The 16245-nt window shown below is 45.1% G+C and overlaps 1 protein-coding gene across 2 annotated transcripts in view; it reads right to left on the reverse strand.

Annotated features, from left to right (window-relative positions):
• Positions 1-9069: 9069 nt before the first annotated feature.
• The window catches only part of ETV6 (ETS variant transcription factor 6), a 123661-nt gene continuing 116485 nt past the window's right edge, over positions 9070-16245 (reverse strand). For both annotated transcript variants that reach the window (XM_036401413.2, XM_036401412.2), the window contains exons 6-8: positions 15128-15270; positions 12695-12795; positions 9070-9527 (exon numbers count right to left, since the gene is read on the reverse strand). In XM_036401413.2, the coding sequence (XP_036257306.1) occupies positions 9422-9527; positions 12695-12795; positions 15128-15270 (350 nt within the window). In that variant the 3' untranslated portion in view covers positions 9070-9421. The remainder of the gene's footprint in view (positions 9528-12694; positions 12796-15127; positions 15271-16245) is intronic.

The raw sequence follows: 16245 nt of genomic DNA on the forward strand, positions 1-16245 counted from the left end.
AGGAGTGATCTGGAATGTGAGTTGGGGAGGAAGAATCTGTGAGGCAGCAGGTTCCAAAGAGCATTCACCAACACTAAGAATATTTTGAAAATAATAAAGACAAAGGCAGCCTCTTTTGCTGATGTGATTGCTACTGTATTTGCAGGCAATCTCCCCAGGTCATTCCCAACTGGAGAGAGAACCTCCCACCCTAGCTGGAGGGTTGGAAGAAGCATGATTGTTGGGTTATCTGGGTTCTCATGGGACCAGAAGGACACCTCAGTGTGTGTTCCTACCTTTCCCCATTCTGTTTCATATCAGCCAGCTCTCAATGGACTGATGTGCTGATCTGGAGCTTTTCCTGCAGGAAAGAGCTGGCCAGCATCCCAAGAAACAAGTGTGGATGTGTCCTGCAGCTCTCTGGGCCAGGAGCAGCCCCTCCAGGAAGCCACTAAGGAGCCACTAAGTTCTTCCCTTGCTTACTGTCTTGGTTTGAAAAGATAGGTGTCTGCTAAGGAAGGCAGGAGCCTTTCTTGAAATGGAAAATGTAAACCCCCTCCCTCCAAATTATTATAATTTTGAAATTAAGGGGCTCTCAGGCAAAGATATGGGAATAGGAATAACAGTTCTTTATTAGGACAATTAAAATACAAATGCAGTAGTTAAAAAAAAAAAACAAAACCAAACCACTGACAGAGTCAGAATACAGCCTGACACCCTATGGGTCAGGGTGTTGGTAGCAGTCCCATTCAATGGTGTCTGCAGCCCTCCTGGAGTGACAGATGTGGTTCTGTTGGAGCAGGGATCCTGTAGAAGGGTGGAGTTTTCCTCTGAAGGTCCTGTGGTGGTGTGGATGGGCCTGGTCTTCCTCTGGGAATCCAGTGGGGAAAAAAACTGCTCCTCTGTGAATCCAGTGGGAAAAGGCTGTCTCTGGTGCTCCAAATCTCAGATTCCATCCAGGTAGAAATGCTTGGCTCCTCCCCCTGGGCGGAGCATCTCGCAATGGGATAATGGAATTTTATCAGCCATGCAGTGAGACTCAATGGCCCATGAACAGAAGATATCCCCTGGAGGGAGGATGCTTGTGGAAGAGATAAAGAAAACTGCCCCACCTGTTTTTAACAGATGCTGATAGAATACATACTTTTGGTTGCATCTTGCATTGCAACCTAAGACACTTAGCTGGGAAAAAAGAGTAAGAGTTGCACTGGTTGCAGTCAGTAAGGATCTCCATGTGGGAAGGAATACTGTGGTTTGCAGAAGTTAGAGAAGAGAAGCACAGTGAAAGCTAATGGTTGGAAGCAGAATTAAGATGGAGTTAAATGGGAAAAAAAGGGGACACATTTTAATGCAGGAAATTGCTAACCTTTGGTAAAGAGGAGATGGAGTCCTCATTTTGCAGGGCTTTGAACAGAGGCCTGCTCAGATCCTGCAAGCTCACATTGGCCAAGTGAAAGTTACTGACCTTGGCTCTTCCTGTGGTGAACACTCCCTGCTTTCCTTGTTGGATCATCCAAACTGACTCTTGGCTTGCCTCAGCTTTCACGCAACCCCTGCTTCTTTTCCTCACTTTCTTCTGACGGGTCATGCACTCACATCTTTCCACAGCCTACTGGAAACAATACCTGCTTTGTTTGAGCTGTCTTCAGTTCCTTCCCTTCACCTTGTCAAACACCAGGAAGGGTTGACTTGGAAACTTTGTCCATTTAGCGGAACTTGGCTTCAAGTCAACAACCCCAGGCTAACAGTGTTTATCAGGCAGTAGGAGATCAATTCTAATTCCTGAACAGTTATCATTCTTCCTGTTGTGGCTGTTCTCCAGCACTTTGAGATGCTGGGAAACTTTATGCAGAGGTGTTTGCAGGAGGCAGAGAGATTGATGTGTCCCTGCAGGTTTTACAACTGATCGTATCGGCCATAACGACCTCTACTGTCTTATGGGAGGGCACTGTGTTTTCCTTTTTTCCCCCTACATGTTGGTTGTAGTTTGTGATAGCAGTCACACAAAGAGGGTCTGCCTGGTTTTAAATTGATATCTCAGCCTGGTTCCTGTGCTGGCACTGAGGATGGAGGGGATGCACACACTTGCTTTTGTTGACAAATGGACAACACTGAAGAAAACAGGTGTACTGCTCCAATTCTCTGTAGCAACTGCCAGATTATTTCTTTCCCATTTGTACATTTAGCCTGCCCCAGTCTGCCAAGAATCACAAGAAATGGGTGTCCTGCAGAGTGACAACATAAGCCTTACCCTTCACTGGACATCTAGCCAGGGGTGGAGAGATGGCCAGTAATAGAGAGGTTGCCCGAGTTATGATGACTAAACATGGAAGATGGTCATTAAACACTGTTAGTGATGTCCTTTTGAGCAAGTGAGGGCTGTTACAGCAGGGATACAACAGTACTGCCACAGGGGAGGAGGAAAAAGGCTGTTGCATTAACTGGTGACCTTGGTGCTGTTGGATCCAGCTCAGGCTGAGCTGGTTGCCAAACATCCACACCCCATTCCCCTTTTTTCAAGGCAACAAGGTGAGGAAAGAGCGTGGAGGAATGAAGGTGGGAAGACAGGCTCTTGCCTCTCCTTTTTCTGCTCTGACTTCAAAATGACATAAAACTTCTGAGTTGATTGGGGAAAACAAGTAGGGACACCTAGAAAAAAGAAACTGATGCGATTTTGTTCACCATTGGCACAGTCCTGCCTTACATTTTGTGCTGGAGTTCTGGCTGCCCTGGCATTGATTTCTTCACACCTCATGTCCTTGGTTATTTTGGAAGTGGGTCCTAGGAAGTTCATCCTCACCTGGTGGGCTCTTAGGAGCTGCTCGGGGTGGTGAGAGCTTGAACCAGGCTGCAAACCTTCCCTACCTCCCTCTGCAGCCTCCCCCTTGCTGGGCACGGCAGGATGGCAATGTGCAGGGGGACATTTCTTCTGAAGTAGCTCATGAAATTGCATCTTTCTCTCAGCAGGTGGATGTAATTTAGCTCAGCTTCTAGTTCTGCATGGTGAGGAGGCTGCAGCAGAGCTGAGCAAGGTGTGCCTGTGGTGAACCCAGTGTAACTAGCAGACCCCTGGGTGTGTGGGCATCCAGTATGGACAGACCTGACGTGTGGTAGATTCACCTGTTCCTGTGCTGTTGGAATATTACACAGACACACCAACCTTTTCTTTCAGGTGATTAATGAAGCATGTTTGGTTTTGGGCTTCATGCTCTGGCAGTGCATCCTTTCTCTCCTCACATCTTTCCTAAGTGGCTCTTTCTGCTTTGCTTGGAAGCTGCTTGGGTTTCAAACTGAGGTCAGCGTTTTCTTGTTTGCTTGTGTCTCAGAGGTGGCGTCACATCTGGGAGAAGTGAAAACCTTTCTTCCTACATAATTAAAAAATGCTGTCAGCATTCTCTGTACGTCCTCAGGGTGTGTGGACAGTCACTTCTTTGACACCCTTGCAAAATCTCTCCTGGTCAGTGCTGGGGAGCCAGATGGAAGAATCGTGCACCAGCATGCTTGTGGCAGCTGTAGTCTGCAAACCTCTGCCTTGTCCATGCTCCCTGTGCTGGTGTTGGCCTGGGAGCTTCCCTTTGCAGCTCAGTCAGTTTTGAAAATGAGAAGGAAGATATACTGAACATGCACTGCTGTGCCTCTTCTGTCCCAGAGCGTCCAGAGGATGTTCTCTGGACTCAAGGCTAGTTCTTGAACTGAGACCAATCCTCACTGGAGCAATAGCCAAAACCACTGAGAACTTCTTCCACTATGCTTTTGACCTGCAGCATTTGCTATGGTTCAGAGTGCAAAAGAAAGCTGTGCCAAGATGTAGGATACATCTATTTCCTCTTCTAAAATTAAAGGAAAATGGCCTTAAGGGACTGAATTATGGTGGAACACACCTTGTTTCCTTCTTGCTTGATGTCTTTGCTCAGAAAGGGGTTTGCTTACTGCTTACGTTTTGCCTTTGTGTTTTAAAACCACCAGTGAAAGGAAACAAAAAATAAACAAATACTGAGCAAGGAGCAGCTGAGTGCTCCTAGTTCACACATCAGCCAGACTGTCATGGGTCATCCTGAGCTGTAGATGGGATCCAAACATTTTAACCTGCCATGAAGATAAGGATCTGTTGAATGAGATCAGAGGAGAGCCACAAAGATGATCAGAGGGCTGGAGCATCTCTCCTAAGAGGACAGGATGAGAGTGGGGTTGTTCAGCCTGGAGGAGGCTTCAGGAAGACCTTAAAAAGACTTGATTTTGTCTGAAGAATCCTACATGAAAGTTCAAGTTTTTACAAGGGCATGGAGGTGATGGGACAAGATGGAATGACTTTAAGCGTAAGGAGCATAGGTTTTTATTAGATGCTAGGAAGAAATTCTCCCCTGTGAGGATGGTGAGACCCTGGCACAGTATGCCAGAGAAACTGTGGCTGTCCCAGCCCTGGAAGTGTCCAAGGCCAGGGTGGACAGAGCTTGGTGCAACCTGGGATAGGGGAAAATGTTCCTGTCCATGGCAGAGGTGGAATGAGATGAGCTTTAAGGTCCCTTCCAACCCAACCCACTCTGTGATTCTTTGAGTTGCTCCCACCAGAGAGCATTGGCTGTGGGCTGTGTGCCACTGACAGGATGTTTGCTGTGGCATTTGATGGCACCTCTCTCAAGCAGGGCTGTGTTTGTTTGTTTGCTGTGGCATTTGGTGGCACCTTTCTGGGGAAGGGATGTGTTTGTTTATTTGCCATGGCATTTGGTGGTACCTCTCTGGAGCAAGGATGTGTTTGTTTGGTGTGGCTTTTGGTGGCATCTCTCTGTTCAAAAACCCTCCGGAGGCCTCACACTATCAAACCCCACCACGCAGGAGACAGGGACAGCAGGGAGCAGTTTGTGCCACCTCATCTTGCTGTCCCCTCACCTCCTGGTTAGGGATGACCACTTGAAAATACAGATCTGATATGCTGGAAGAGAGAGGCTTGGTTTCTAGACTGGTTTGCAAAGATGAATATTCTTTAAAACATCTTTCTCTCCAGTCGTTGATCTGGCCTGTTAAGTGGGCTAAAAAGATGCATCAGTCATCACAGCAACTCATTTTTGATTTTTCTTTTTTCTTCCATGTCCCTCTCCAAGAGAAGGAACGACAATCAGGTACATGCATCCAGTCATTACAGGGGTACTTGGCTATCTCTCAGGACAGACAGCAAAGTAAATATTTCAAGGGACAGCCTTAACTTTTCTGAACCACACTTCTCTGGGAAGATCAAGGCACTGCTTATAAGTGTTTGGGCAGGGGGAGCCTGCAGGTTTCATTTCCTGACTGAAAACAGCTGCTGTGTGCTATACTCTTAGGTACCATGGCTCTTAAAAAGAAATAGCCTTGTAGCAATGATTGCACCAACAAATTTGGCATTCCTGCTTTTATATTAAATTTTTTTTATTGAGATGATGTAATTACAAGCATTTTAAAAATTATTTGCAACTCACTGGCCCTGAGAATAGGCTTGTTTTTGTTTTGTTACATTCATTTGATTCAGTCCCTTAGCCCCACACCTTAAAAAAACAAAAGCCATCATCAATAAAAACACTAGAATTTTATTTTTTTTAAAAAAAGACCTCAAACTCTGGATTCGCGTACAGTTGCAGTCTGACAAAAAAGATCTGGAGAATGCATATGTGGAGTTGGAAATACGGGGAGGATGGCAGCAACTTAGTGTTCACAGAAAGGGCCCCAGTAGTGTTCTCTGGATGGAGAGGCAGTCAACAGGTTTCAAACATTAATCCAGAAAATATTCTGCAGTGGAGCTGCAGCATGTCCTGCCTGACTGACCCGTGGCTTGTTGAGGCTTGTGGCAAGGTGATGACAATGAAGGTCCCGCTTAACCTTTGCAAAACCACTTAACCACTCAGAACCTTTGCTGGGTGCTGAGATTGGCAGGGATCTGGCCAAACCCCCTCTGGTCAGGCAGGGCCAGCCAGGCACAATGCCCAGGACCGTGTCCAGGTGACTTCTGTGTGTCTCCAAGGATGAAATGCTTTCTCCCTTTCCCCACCTGCTCTGGTGGCAAAGGCAGAAAGTTTGGCTGTTTTGCTGCTGGCGAATTCTACACTGGGAAATCAGAAACTGGGGGAGGGCAGGAAGGCAGGTGTCAGTGTTGGTGGAAAGACAGAGTTACCTTTGCTAGCCCTGGCAGGCAGCAACGCATTCCTACGGCTCAGGATGTTAAAGCTGTCTTTGCATTCCCATGGATCTGCCAGTGGATGTGAGGTCAATGGGAATCTCCCTCCTGCAGCTGCTCTAGCCTGCCACTTCTTTTTTATTTTTAGTCATACCTAATAAAGTCACTTCAAGACCCCAAGAGCAGTTCAAATCCTGTAGTTCCCACAACAGACCCCAAGGCCCTGCAGTCCTGGCAGCTCCAGTGTCACCCACACCATTCCCTTTGGCACCTGGAGACCTGGCAGGAGACAGGGAGGGCCTCTGTGGGACTGGCCTGTTCCAAGGTCAAAGGCTACTTTCATTCCAACTAGCATCAGCCTTGAGAGAACCCCTTCTCTGTGGTTCTGATGACATTGTCTTAAGATGTCCTTTATGTGTGAGCTGGGAAGAGTTTCCAACAGCCACAAACATTTTTTCCCCCTTTGATTTAGATTGTGCAAGTGGAAGCGATTGCATTTCTCTGTAAAGGTGAACATTTCCACTATAAAGCTTCCCTACTGGACAATGTGTGATTTTCCTGTCTTTACCCAGTGCTGAGGATGCACCTAATTTGGTAGATAATGGTGAGGAAATGGGTGGATTGTCTCTGGCTCTCTGTATTCTGCAGTGTGCACCTTGGCCATGACAAAAAGCTGTGACTCATCAGAGCACTTTATGCAGAAAGTCTCTATTGTTTTTTTTTTGGTCCCTCACCATCTTTTAACAGCAGGCTGAAGAAAATAATGCAGTTATGCAGTTGTCTAGACCACAGCAGTAAAGAGGATGAATCATCCTCTGCAAAAACTTTCTACCACTGGACACCCAAGGATCCAGCTAGAGCCTTTCTTTATGTTCTTCATTCTTCTGATCACACTCCATCTATCAAATTCACCACTTCACTCCAGCTCCTGAGACCTGGCTGCAACTTGGGGGCCCTTGAGCAACGTGACAGAGCGACTCCTTTGGCCGGTGGTCTCAAGGGACCTTGGGTTTCAGATCTGTCACTGCTGAAGTCCCACAGCATCTCCCAATCTCACGCCTCATGTGCTCCAAGGACTTCAGAGTCATGCCAGAGACAGGTGACACATTGCTAAAAACCACTCCCCTGTCCATTATTTTGAGGCAGAACAGATCAAGTACGTGGTGTGCTGGGACTTGTAACTTACTGACTGTGATTTTATAGAAAAAAGTGTCTGGGAAAAGCTCAGGGAGAAATGTACACCCTGTCATTCCTCATCAGATACTGGCTCAGAAAAATCTCTCCTTGTTGTACGATGCTTATCCACACCCTTAACAAAGCTGTTCCTTCTACGACCTGTGACTCAATATTCAGTCTTTGGTGAGATTGGCCTATCTCTGTTTAAACACAGGGGACACTGTTCATTGCAGAGTGCCATTTTTTCCTGGATAGATTAACCCTCTTGTTAAATACGTGGAAAGAGCAAATGTCGTGTTGGTTTAATAGCTGATAAAAGCTCTATCATGGGAATGTACCTTGTTTTTTGGTCAAAATGGATTAGATTAGCCTTTTGATTTTTTTCCAGATCTAGTTTCTTTTATGTTTCCATTAAAGAGGCTTTCTGCTTTTAATGCACTGCTGTGGACGTGCTTTCTTTCAGGCACCATGTGATTCCTGCAGTTTTCCTATAAACCTTCTCCCTCTGCAAGCATCATTTCTGCTGCTAGATCTTCCTTCCATTCAAAGGACCCCTGCTGATGGATCACTGGACACCACAGACATTCCTGTCCTGGTGGTCCAAGCTGTGAAATGAAACAGGCCAGCAGTTTCTCTTGTTTGGGCATCAAGGACTACTGAGCTTTCTGTGACCAAACTAGGCACAGCTCTTTGCCTCATGCCAAGCACCCTCAGTGCAGCAAACCAAATGGAGGCACCTTGCAACCAGAACAAAACCCCAAACCAAGAAAGCAACACAGCTGTAGGGTTTGTTTTTCTCTTGTCTTAAATCATGTTAAAAACAGGCAAGCTGGGACAAGCTTCCTTGATGGCAGAGCTGTAGGATGGGGGAGGGCAGTGGGAGGCATAAAAAAAACCCCAAATCCCAAAACAAAGCCAAAATCAATTACAAGATATAAGTATAGCTATTTGGTCTCTAGTTCTCTAACATCAGATTTTGGAGTGGTGAATCATCTACCTCTCCAGCAGCACAAAATGATCCTGGAGAGGCTTCTGAGTAATACAAACCATGTGATGAGTCCCTTTGCTTTCTCCCTATGATGTAAGGAACAGTCCTTCACCTTTCACCCCAAAATTGCTAGCAGGTATGAGAAACACCCCTTCCTTCTGTAATTACAGAGGCTTCAGTCTTTCTTTTTATAGAAAACTCTGAACTGAAATTCACAACTCTGCATTGTGAATATACTGGGGGGAATTACATATATATTTTTATATATATATGGAACTTTTAGATATATATACACACATATATATGTATTTGTCCCCACCCTCCCTTCCCCCTCCTCCATTCTACCACTTCTTTGCTAGAAGGAGGGAAAATGTTAACTGATAGTCACTTGCAGAGGTTTGTCACATTTATTTTTCTCCTCTCTGGAGCACTTAGGTGATTGGTTTTGGTCCATATTCCAGCAGTTAACAGCCACTCGGAGTGCTCTTTGTGAGCCCAAGCTATGCTGGGAATGACAGCCCAGCCTACATGTGAAGGGTGTCTCCTCTTCATTTGACAGGTATGTGTGGGAAATTCTTTTGGTAGCTTCAACACATTTCCCAGTGGCAGCACATATAAATTGATCCAAGCAAACTGGAAGCCTTGAGCAAATCCCTTCTGTGTTGCTATTGTTTATGCAGTGTTGTGTCATGAGACTTGCACAGAAAATAAGAGCACTCTATTTCCATAGGAAAGCCTTCCAAAAACAAAAAAAACAAAAAAGAAGAAGCATAATCTGATGTCTTGTCCTATGTGAGATAAGGAAAGTCAAACTGCATGTTTATTAGGGAAAAAAAAAATGACAAAAAAACCCCAAAACTGAAACAAACCAAAAAGAAAGAAAAAACTCAAGGGAGACTTTGTAGGAACAGTGAAGTAGTGCATAAGTCCAGGCTTTCTCCCCTTGGCTTTCCTGCCAGCACCACTTCTGCCGGTGAGTTTGTTTCGTTAAGGTGCTTCAGGTCCTGCGTGGTCTTCAAGCTAGGCAGTGACCTCAAGTACTGCTCCTGTGCTGTTGCTTCCCCTCCCAACCGTGCCGACCGTCAGGCTGATGTTCCTCCCCTGGACCCACAGAGGTGCTGCACCCGTTTCCTTCAGCACTCGTCTTCTTGGTATATTTGTTCATCCAGTTCCTGCGATTCAAGGTGCTCCAGGCGGTCTGTCCGGCCGCTCATGATCTCATCTGGGGTCTTCATGAACCTGCAAAACAGAGAAACAAGTGCATTTCTCAGGGGTCTCAGCTTTTATCTTCATCAGCTTGTTGAGACCCCTGAGCTCTCCAACTCCCAAGATAATCTTTGCTGTATCCTGCCAAAGCCTTGGTATTTCCCAGCTTCTCCCCAGGTGTCTTCCCTCCTCCATACCTTGAAAGGAAACAAAGAAATCACCAGCCTTTACCCTGGCTTCTTGAAAGCCCAAATCTGAACCAAATCCATAGATTTTTCCAAAGAATTATATTTATTTCTTCTCCCTCATATTGTTTGCCCTTTTCATGTCAGATGACAGCTTGGCCCAGGTACACTCATGTGTGGTGTCTGGTGACAGAGACATGACAGGTGTTGATGATCAGCATATTTCAAAGCACAAGCCCTTGCAAGGTGTGGGGAGGCACAGGGTTACTGGTTTGTGCAGGCCTGCGTGTAGGTGAGTGAGAACAACATGAAACACCAAAAGAACAGAGGGGGAAAAAGCCAAGGTCCAACTCAGAACAAGTTCCAGGAATGGAAAAAGCCCTGAAGGAAAAAGGTTTAGGGCTAGGGAACTGTAAGCAAAGACAGTCTCTTCCTGTGTGCTTGTAGAAAGTGTGACTGCAGTGAGGCAGCATCCTCTGTAATGAATGCCACGGCTCCCAGCACCAGTGTCTCAAGGCAGTAAGTCTGCAGGGTGCTGGAGACAGAAACTGCCTCTGGGGAGGCATGGCAGCAGCAGGAAATGAGAAAGGACATCCACCAGCCTGCAGTTTAAGTCTGCAGTCTTGGTTTTTGCCAGGACACTATTGTGTACTACTGCACAGAGCACAGAAAGGCTCTGCTTTCTCATTTTCAATTTTATGATTGAAAGGACGAGAGAGTGACACAGGAAGGATGAAACACTGGTTTCAACACAAATCAGTTTCCCAACTCCCAAGCACTTCTGGAGAAATTAGGATGAAAGATGTTTATGCTGGAAGTGGTACAAAATTTCACAGTCTTTCATTAACAACATACTGGTTAACATGCAGCAGTATGAAATGTGTTAATTGTAAGAGCTGATTTTATTTCAGGTTGATGATATGCTCAGTGTCCTTGCCCCAGTGAAAACAAAAACAACCAGCAGGAGCCTCGTTACTAGCACTGACTCAGAATGGTCACTGCTAGAGCTTCTCAGCAAACACAGCATAGCCTGGAACTAACCTTTTGCCTTCCCTTCTAATTTTGGAAATCATGTGCATATATGCATTTAGGGGGAAAAAAAAGGGCTATGACTCACTGCTGTGTCACTGCTGGAAAAATGCCGCTGCAACAAACAGTGTTACAGTGGTGAAAAACTTGTATGCAGGAGTGGTGAATCAGTGCCTGGCTACACACTGCACCAAAGCCCACGGCCAGACCGTGCCCTGATTTAAACCCTGTGACTGCCCTGCTCATCTGGCAGACAATGAAATCAAAACACAGAGTGGTCCCACTGCCATGGGACCCTTTCCATGTGGGGCATGGGCTGATGTGAGCTGCACCGCAGGATTTTGGGTATTCCTTCTGGTCTGTGCTTTAAGCCACATCAAGGAAACCACACTGTGGGTATTTCTAATAGCATTTGATTACATTAAAAAAAAAAAACAAACGAAAAACAACCCAACCCAGAACTGCATGAAAATTATGACACACTATCTGTGATCTATTTTGTTGCAGAAGACACCCAGCCAACCTATTAGAAATCCTTTTCTGACTCCATCTTACTTAAAGCTCCATACAGATATTTGCAGATGACAACTGCCTGCACGTAAAGTCACATTTCTTATTATTTCTCTGCTTGCAAGGAATAGCCAAGAAAGGCACATTAATAACTTGATTTTTTGCAGCTGTTCTTTTTCTCTTCAGATATAAATAGGTCTAAGAAAACAACATCAGAAAGTTTTTATTGGGAATTGTGCAAAGAAATGTTTTGCTGGGTTTTTTTTCCCAGTTTCCAAAGGAAATGAAGTTTATATAGCTCATGTTTTATGCTCTCTGGTGACCTTTGAATCTGTTGGTCAAATTGGCCAAGTCTGACAGAGCAACTGAGGTCTCCAAGGGCATTAAGCTACAATGGTTTTGAGAAAACAGGCAGCCTCGTTGAGAAGAGATGGACTCCTCTTTTGTGTATGCCCCCACTGAAGGGAAGGCTTCAAGAGAAGCACATTCAATGTTCAGCATCAGGAATTCCCCCAGGGCAAAGCAGTCTTCACACAAGGCCACCGAGATATAGGTACCCTGGGTACTGATGGAGCAACCTTGTTTTAACTTTCCACCAGAAAAAAAATTTACTACTGAACACTTGATTTTGCCCATGACTGCTTCTTTCCTTCACTCTCCCTCCCTATGTTTCCTTCTAAGAGCTGACATAAACAAGTCATTCCAGAGAACCCTTTTCAGCTGAAGAGAGTTTGAGTGCTAATGCAGTTCTGTTAGCTATTTAAGAAAACAAATTCCAAGACTGCCTTCCTATTGTTATCATGTCCAAATACACTGCTAGATCCAGGCCACTGACAGCAAAGCAGTCCTTGGTCTGAGTTCAGTGCTCTGAGGGTCAGATGTGCACTAGGATTTCCAGGTGTTGTCTGAAGAGGAGTGGAGTGCTCTCACTCTCAAGTTTGTACAAGTAGCTCCCTGCTTTAATGCTGTTTCAGGTTCTGTTTCCTGAATTCTTGGTTGTATCATCCAATCAGCTGTGCTGATTTATGAACAGCTCTTGCAGCTCCCTCTCTTTCTTCAAGGCAGCACCAAAGACGTGGTCACTGAGAGCTACTCTTCTGTGATGTCCTTGAGGAAATGCCTGATCTCTGCTCAGCTTTCACAGGCAGCTGTGTTTGAGAAGTCCATTTGGGAGTAGGTTTTCCAGCAGTTTGACTGAACCTATTTATCTAAGGTCCTTAACAATGGCACAGCCTGCACAAAGCAGTGAAAAGACTTCTGTTGTCTCCACTGATCATTGAGACAAGCCTGTGTTTTTTGTAAATTGGTGGGGCTGCCTTAAAAGCTGGGAAGCACTGCTCTATACAGCTTTTACAAATGTATGGCCATCTTCACCTGTGTTGTAACTGTGGCAATGAGGTATCCCATACACAATTCCATCTTCCATCCTCAAAAACCAACTGTCCATAGAAAGAAATGGCAAAAAAAGAAAATTACCTGAACAAAAGCCTTTGTCCTGGCTCCTTCCGGATAATATTTAATTTGTAGTAGTGGCGTAGGGCTCTGGACATTTTCTCGTAAGTCATATTTGTTCTGTTCTGTTTTTTTCAAAAGAAAAAAGGAAAAAAAGTGGTGAGATGATTCATTAAAACGTTCCTAAACCCCAAAATGAGTGGCAGAACTATCACAGCTGCCTAAAGTAACCAAGACAGTCCAAGAAATTACATGTACCATTTTTTGCTGTTTGTGGGCCCACTCTGCCCCCACAGCCCTCATCACCTAAGTTTTGTGGGTCGCTTTCCACACAAGGCAATTTAAGCAAGGAGTTTAAAAAGAATTCCAAGCAAGGCTTTTCTACAGTTTCTTGGAACACAGCTAACAAAAGACTTAATTAACTACAAGAGGAGACATTAGGTGGAGGGAGATGCTCATGCCAAGTGGGATGTGACAGGCCTGTTCTTAATGAAAACACCTTTTGTAAAAGCCTGGGAGTAGTGGCTAATAGGCTGAATCTGTCAGCAATCCCTGCTTGGAGCACTGTTTCTCTGGGATTCCCCTGCATTAACTAGTTGATGCTCACAGAGCACTGTGGGGACTGATAGCCTGCTTCTCCTCTTGTTACACTGGTGTAAACCAAGAAAACCAGTTGAGTTGTACATCTGCTTCTGTGACAGATCCTCCCCTTCATTCTGGGAGCTTCTGGCCCCAAAGGCCATGGGGCACTGAGGTATACTGAAGAGTGAGATGATTCATTAAAATCCTCCTCAGCCCCCAGAGGAGATGGCTCAGCTGAAGCTGAGCGTCACAAGGAAGAAGTGATAGGCACTGGCAGCAGAGCTGTCCCCAGATTAGGGACTTGGAAGAGCAGGATGAGCCCCTTAGGCTATGTCTACACCAAGGGGCAGTGGTTGCTGTCTGGCAGAGACTCCCAGCAGAGACAACTCTGCTGGCAAAGCTGTGAGCTGTGTGTGCACGAGTGTACAGCAGCCACCTCGCCATGGGCAAGAAGCACTGAACCAGCAGAAGCACGTTTTTGTTCTGAGAGTCTCCATGTCAGGAGTTTGGCTTCATCAAAGGAGACTGATCCACCTGCCTAAAACACCCAGTAAGAGCAGACCTCCTCTGCTTGCCCTGACTACAATAACTCTGCAATGGGAGGCCACAGCAAGAACTCCTGTGGCAATGGAGCACTAACAGGGGCAAAGCTTTCCCTGCAAAATCTCCTAGACTCCTCATTGGGAACCTCCCTGAAATACTGTTTGTGCTTCTTCCATTTCTTATATGCTGAAAGCCACTGTGTTGCACAAATGGCCAGTGGTCTGAAGGAGCTTCAGTTTTAGACACCCAGCATGAGACCTGACGGCATGGCCCAATTATTAATGTGCAGGTTGGCTAAGTTGGTGAGTTTCATAGAATTCCCATTAGCCCATATCTCCAGCATGTTCAGAACCACACAGGTGACAGCACAACCCATTGGTATGTCAGCCACTCCTCCCAGTTTTGTGTTGTCTGAGAATCTGTCCCATCATCCAGGTCATTAACAGACATACAGCACTGCCCCTAGATTCAATCCCTGGGGTAAAATGACTAGTGGCAGGATTTTGTGCCATTGATCACCATCTTTGCAGCCCAGCAGATCAGCCAGTTTTCAATCTACCTCACTGTATTCTTGTCTAGGTCATTATTTAGTCTGTCTTTGAAGCTGTTACGAGGCAGTTTCAAAAGCATTTCTAAAATCAAGATAAGCTATATCCACCATTCTCCCTGAATCCACTGAGCCAATAATTTTGTTGTAGATGGATATCACAGTGGTCAAGCATGATTTCCCTTTTGTAAATCCATGCTGACTATTAATACATTCATATGAATATACTTATACACATATACAGAAATATCTATACATAACTCAGCCCTAAACTATAAAAATCAGTAATGGCTTTCCAGAGAACAAACCAGGACCTGCCCTCTTAGAAGGAAATACATAATCCTGCAGCATTTGGTGTCTGTCACAGGGCAGCCTGTGGAATCTGGGAGTTGCTGCAGACAGGAACACAGAAAGCTCCTGCTCTGTAGTACAGAGCTCCTTGTAAACTTCATCTCACCAGAATATCCTCAGCATCAGGTTTTGAAAAGAAGTAAGATGCCTTGAAAGAGAAGAATTGCTCATTCTTGCACTCCTTATAATTTTTCAATTACATGCATTTACAACTAAAGGCCTTTAAACCAAACCAACAAGTTGCTTTATATGAATAATAGGTTTTAGTGCTTCAGGATGGATGCTTTGTATTTCTAATGTACATAGAATAAGAGTCCAGCTTTCCAGTAGTAATTTATATGCCATCTTTTCTTCTTGCCCCCTGCTTGTAACTGAATCCTGTGATGCTACAAGAGGCCAAGTGCTGCAGGAGGAAAACGGCATTGCTTCCTTACCTTGTGGTTTCCCCACAGCCGGGCCAGCCCATTGGGATCCACTATCCGAAAGATTTTGGATTCCTTATCTTCCCATCGGATGAAATTTTCGTACCGGCTGTCAGAAAGCAGCTGATAAACATAATCCCAAAGCAACCTACAGTCTGTGAAGAGAGAAGCAAGAAAATAATTACTTCTCCTTTTTTTTTCCCTTGTGATTAATTCTGGAAAGGTGGATGGATGTATAGTGAAAGGACAGTTGGGATCAGGGCTGAAACAGCTGCTGCGACCTGAAACGAAAATGGCTTGGCTGGTATTGAGTGATGTTTGCAAAATGGACTGGAATATACAGCCCCTTCTGATGCATCCCACTTCTCCTGACACTGACAGAGCATCTCCATCTCATCAAAAGCTGTGTGAGGTCACCTGCTGGTCTTAGTTGTGTGTTTATGGCTGCACTGAAGCACAGAAAGCTCACATGTTGGCCCTGATGCTGTTGCTGGCTGTTTTAGTGGAGAAATCACAAATCCTGCAAGCTGCTCTCCCTGCTTGAGGCTGCCCCTTTCTGTGCTAACATGTGAGTCTAAAGCATGGGCAGTATTACAGCTTTCCTTTGTAGGCTCCATGTGTTATAAAAATGACAGCTTCTCCCATTTTCAATTTTATTTTTTGTTTTACTTTTTAAGGTTCCTGAAAAGAAACAACACCTAAGTATTATAATTACTTGAGTGCTATTGAGAGGTTAAATACTTTCTATTTGGATAATTGAATTCAAATTTCCTCTTGGCAAACACTCCTTAGGTCGCTAATTAAAGGTCTAACAGACACTTAAGTTTTAGTTTAGTGTTTTTCAGTTTCATGGCAGTCTCTTGAGACTGAGGAAGCCAAGAACTGAGCTGCTCCTACTTCCTGTTTGCAATGTGTGTGTGCAGCACAGAATAACTGGGAATATGGAAGATGGAATGTGATTTGTACAGAGCTGGGGGTACTGCTGCTGTCGGAAACAACAGGGTTTTCACAGCTCAGCTATCCAGATTTCTGAGGTGGCTGTGGGGTTGCATTTTACTCTGAAAGCAATATCAGCCTCTGAGAAATGGCTTGTTAGAGTTGTTCAAGGGCTGCCAACCAAATACATCCAG

This window comes from Molothrus ater, chromosome 5 (genome assembly GCF_012460135.2).
Source record: "Molothrus ater isolate BHLD 08-10-18 breed brown headed cowbird chromosome 5, BPBGC_Mater_1.1, whole genome shotgun sequence".
NCBI classification, from domain to species: Eukaryota; Metazoa; Chordata; class Aves; order Passeriformes; family Icteridae; genus Molothrus; species Molothrus ater.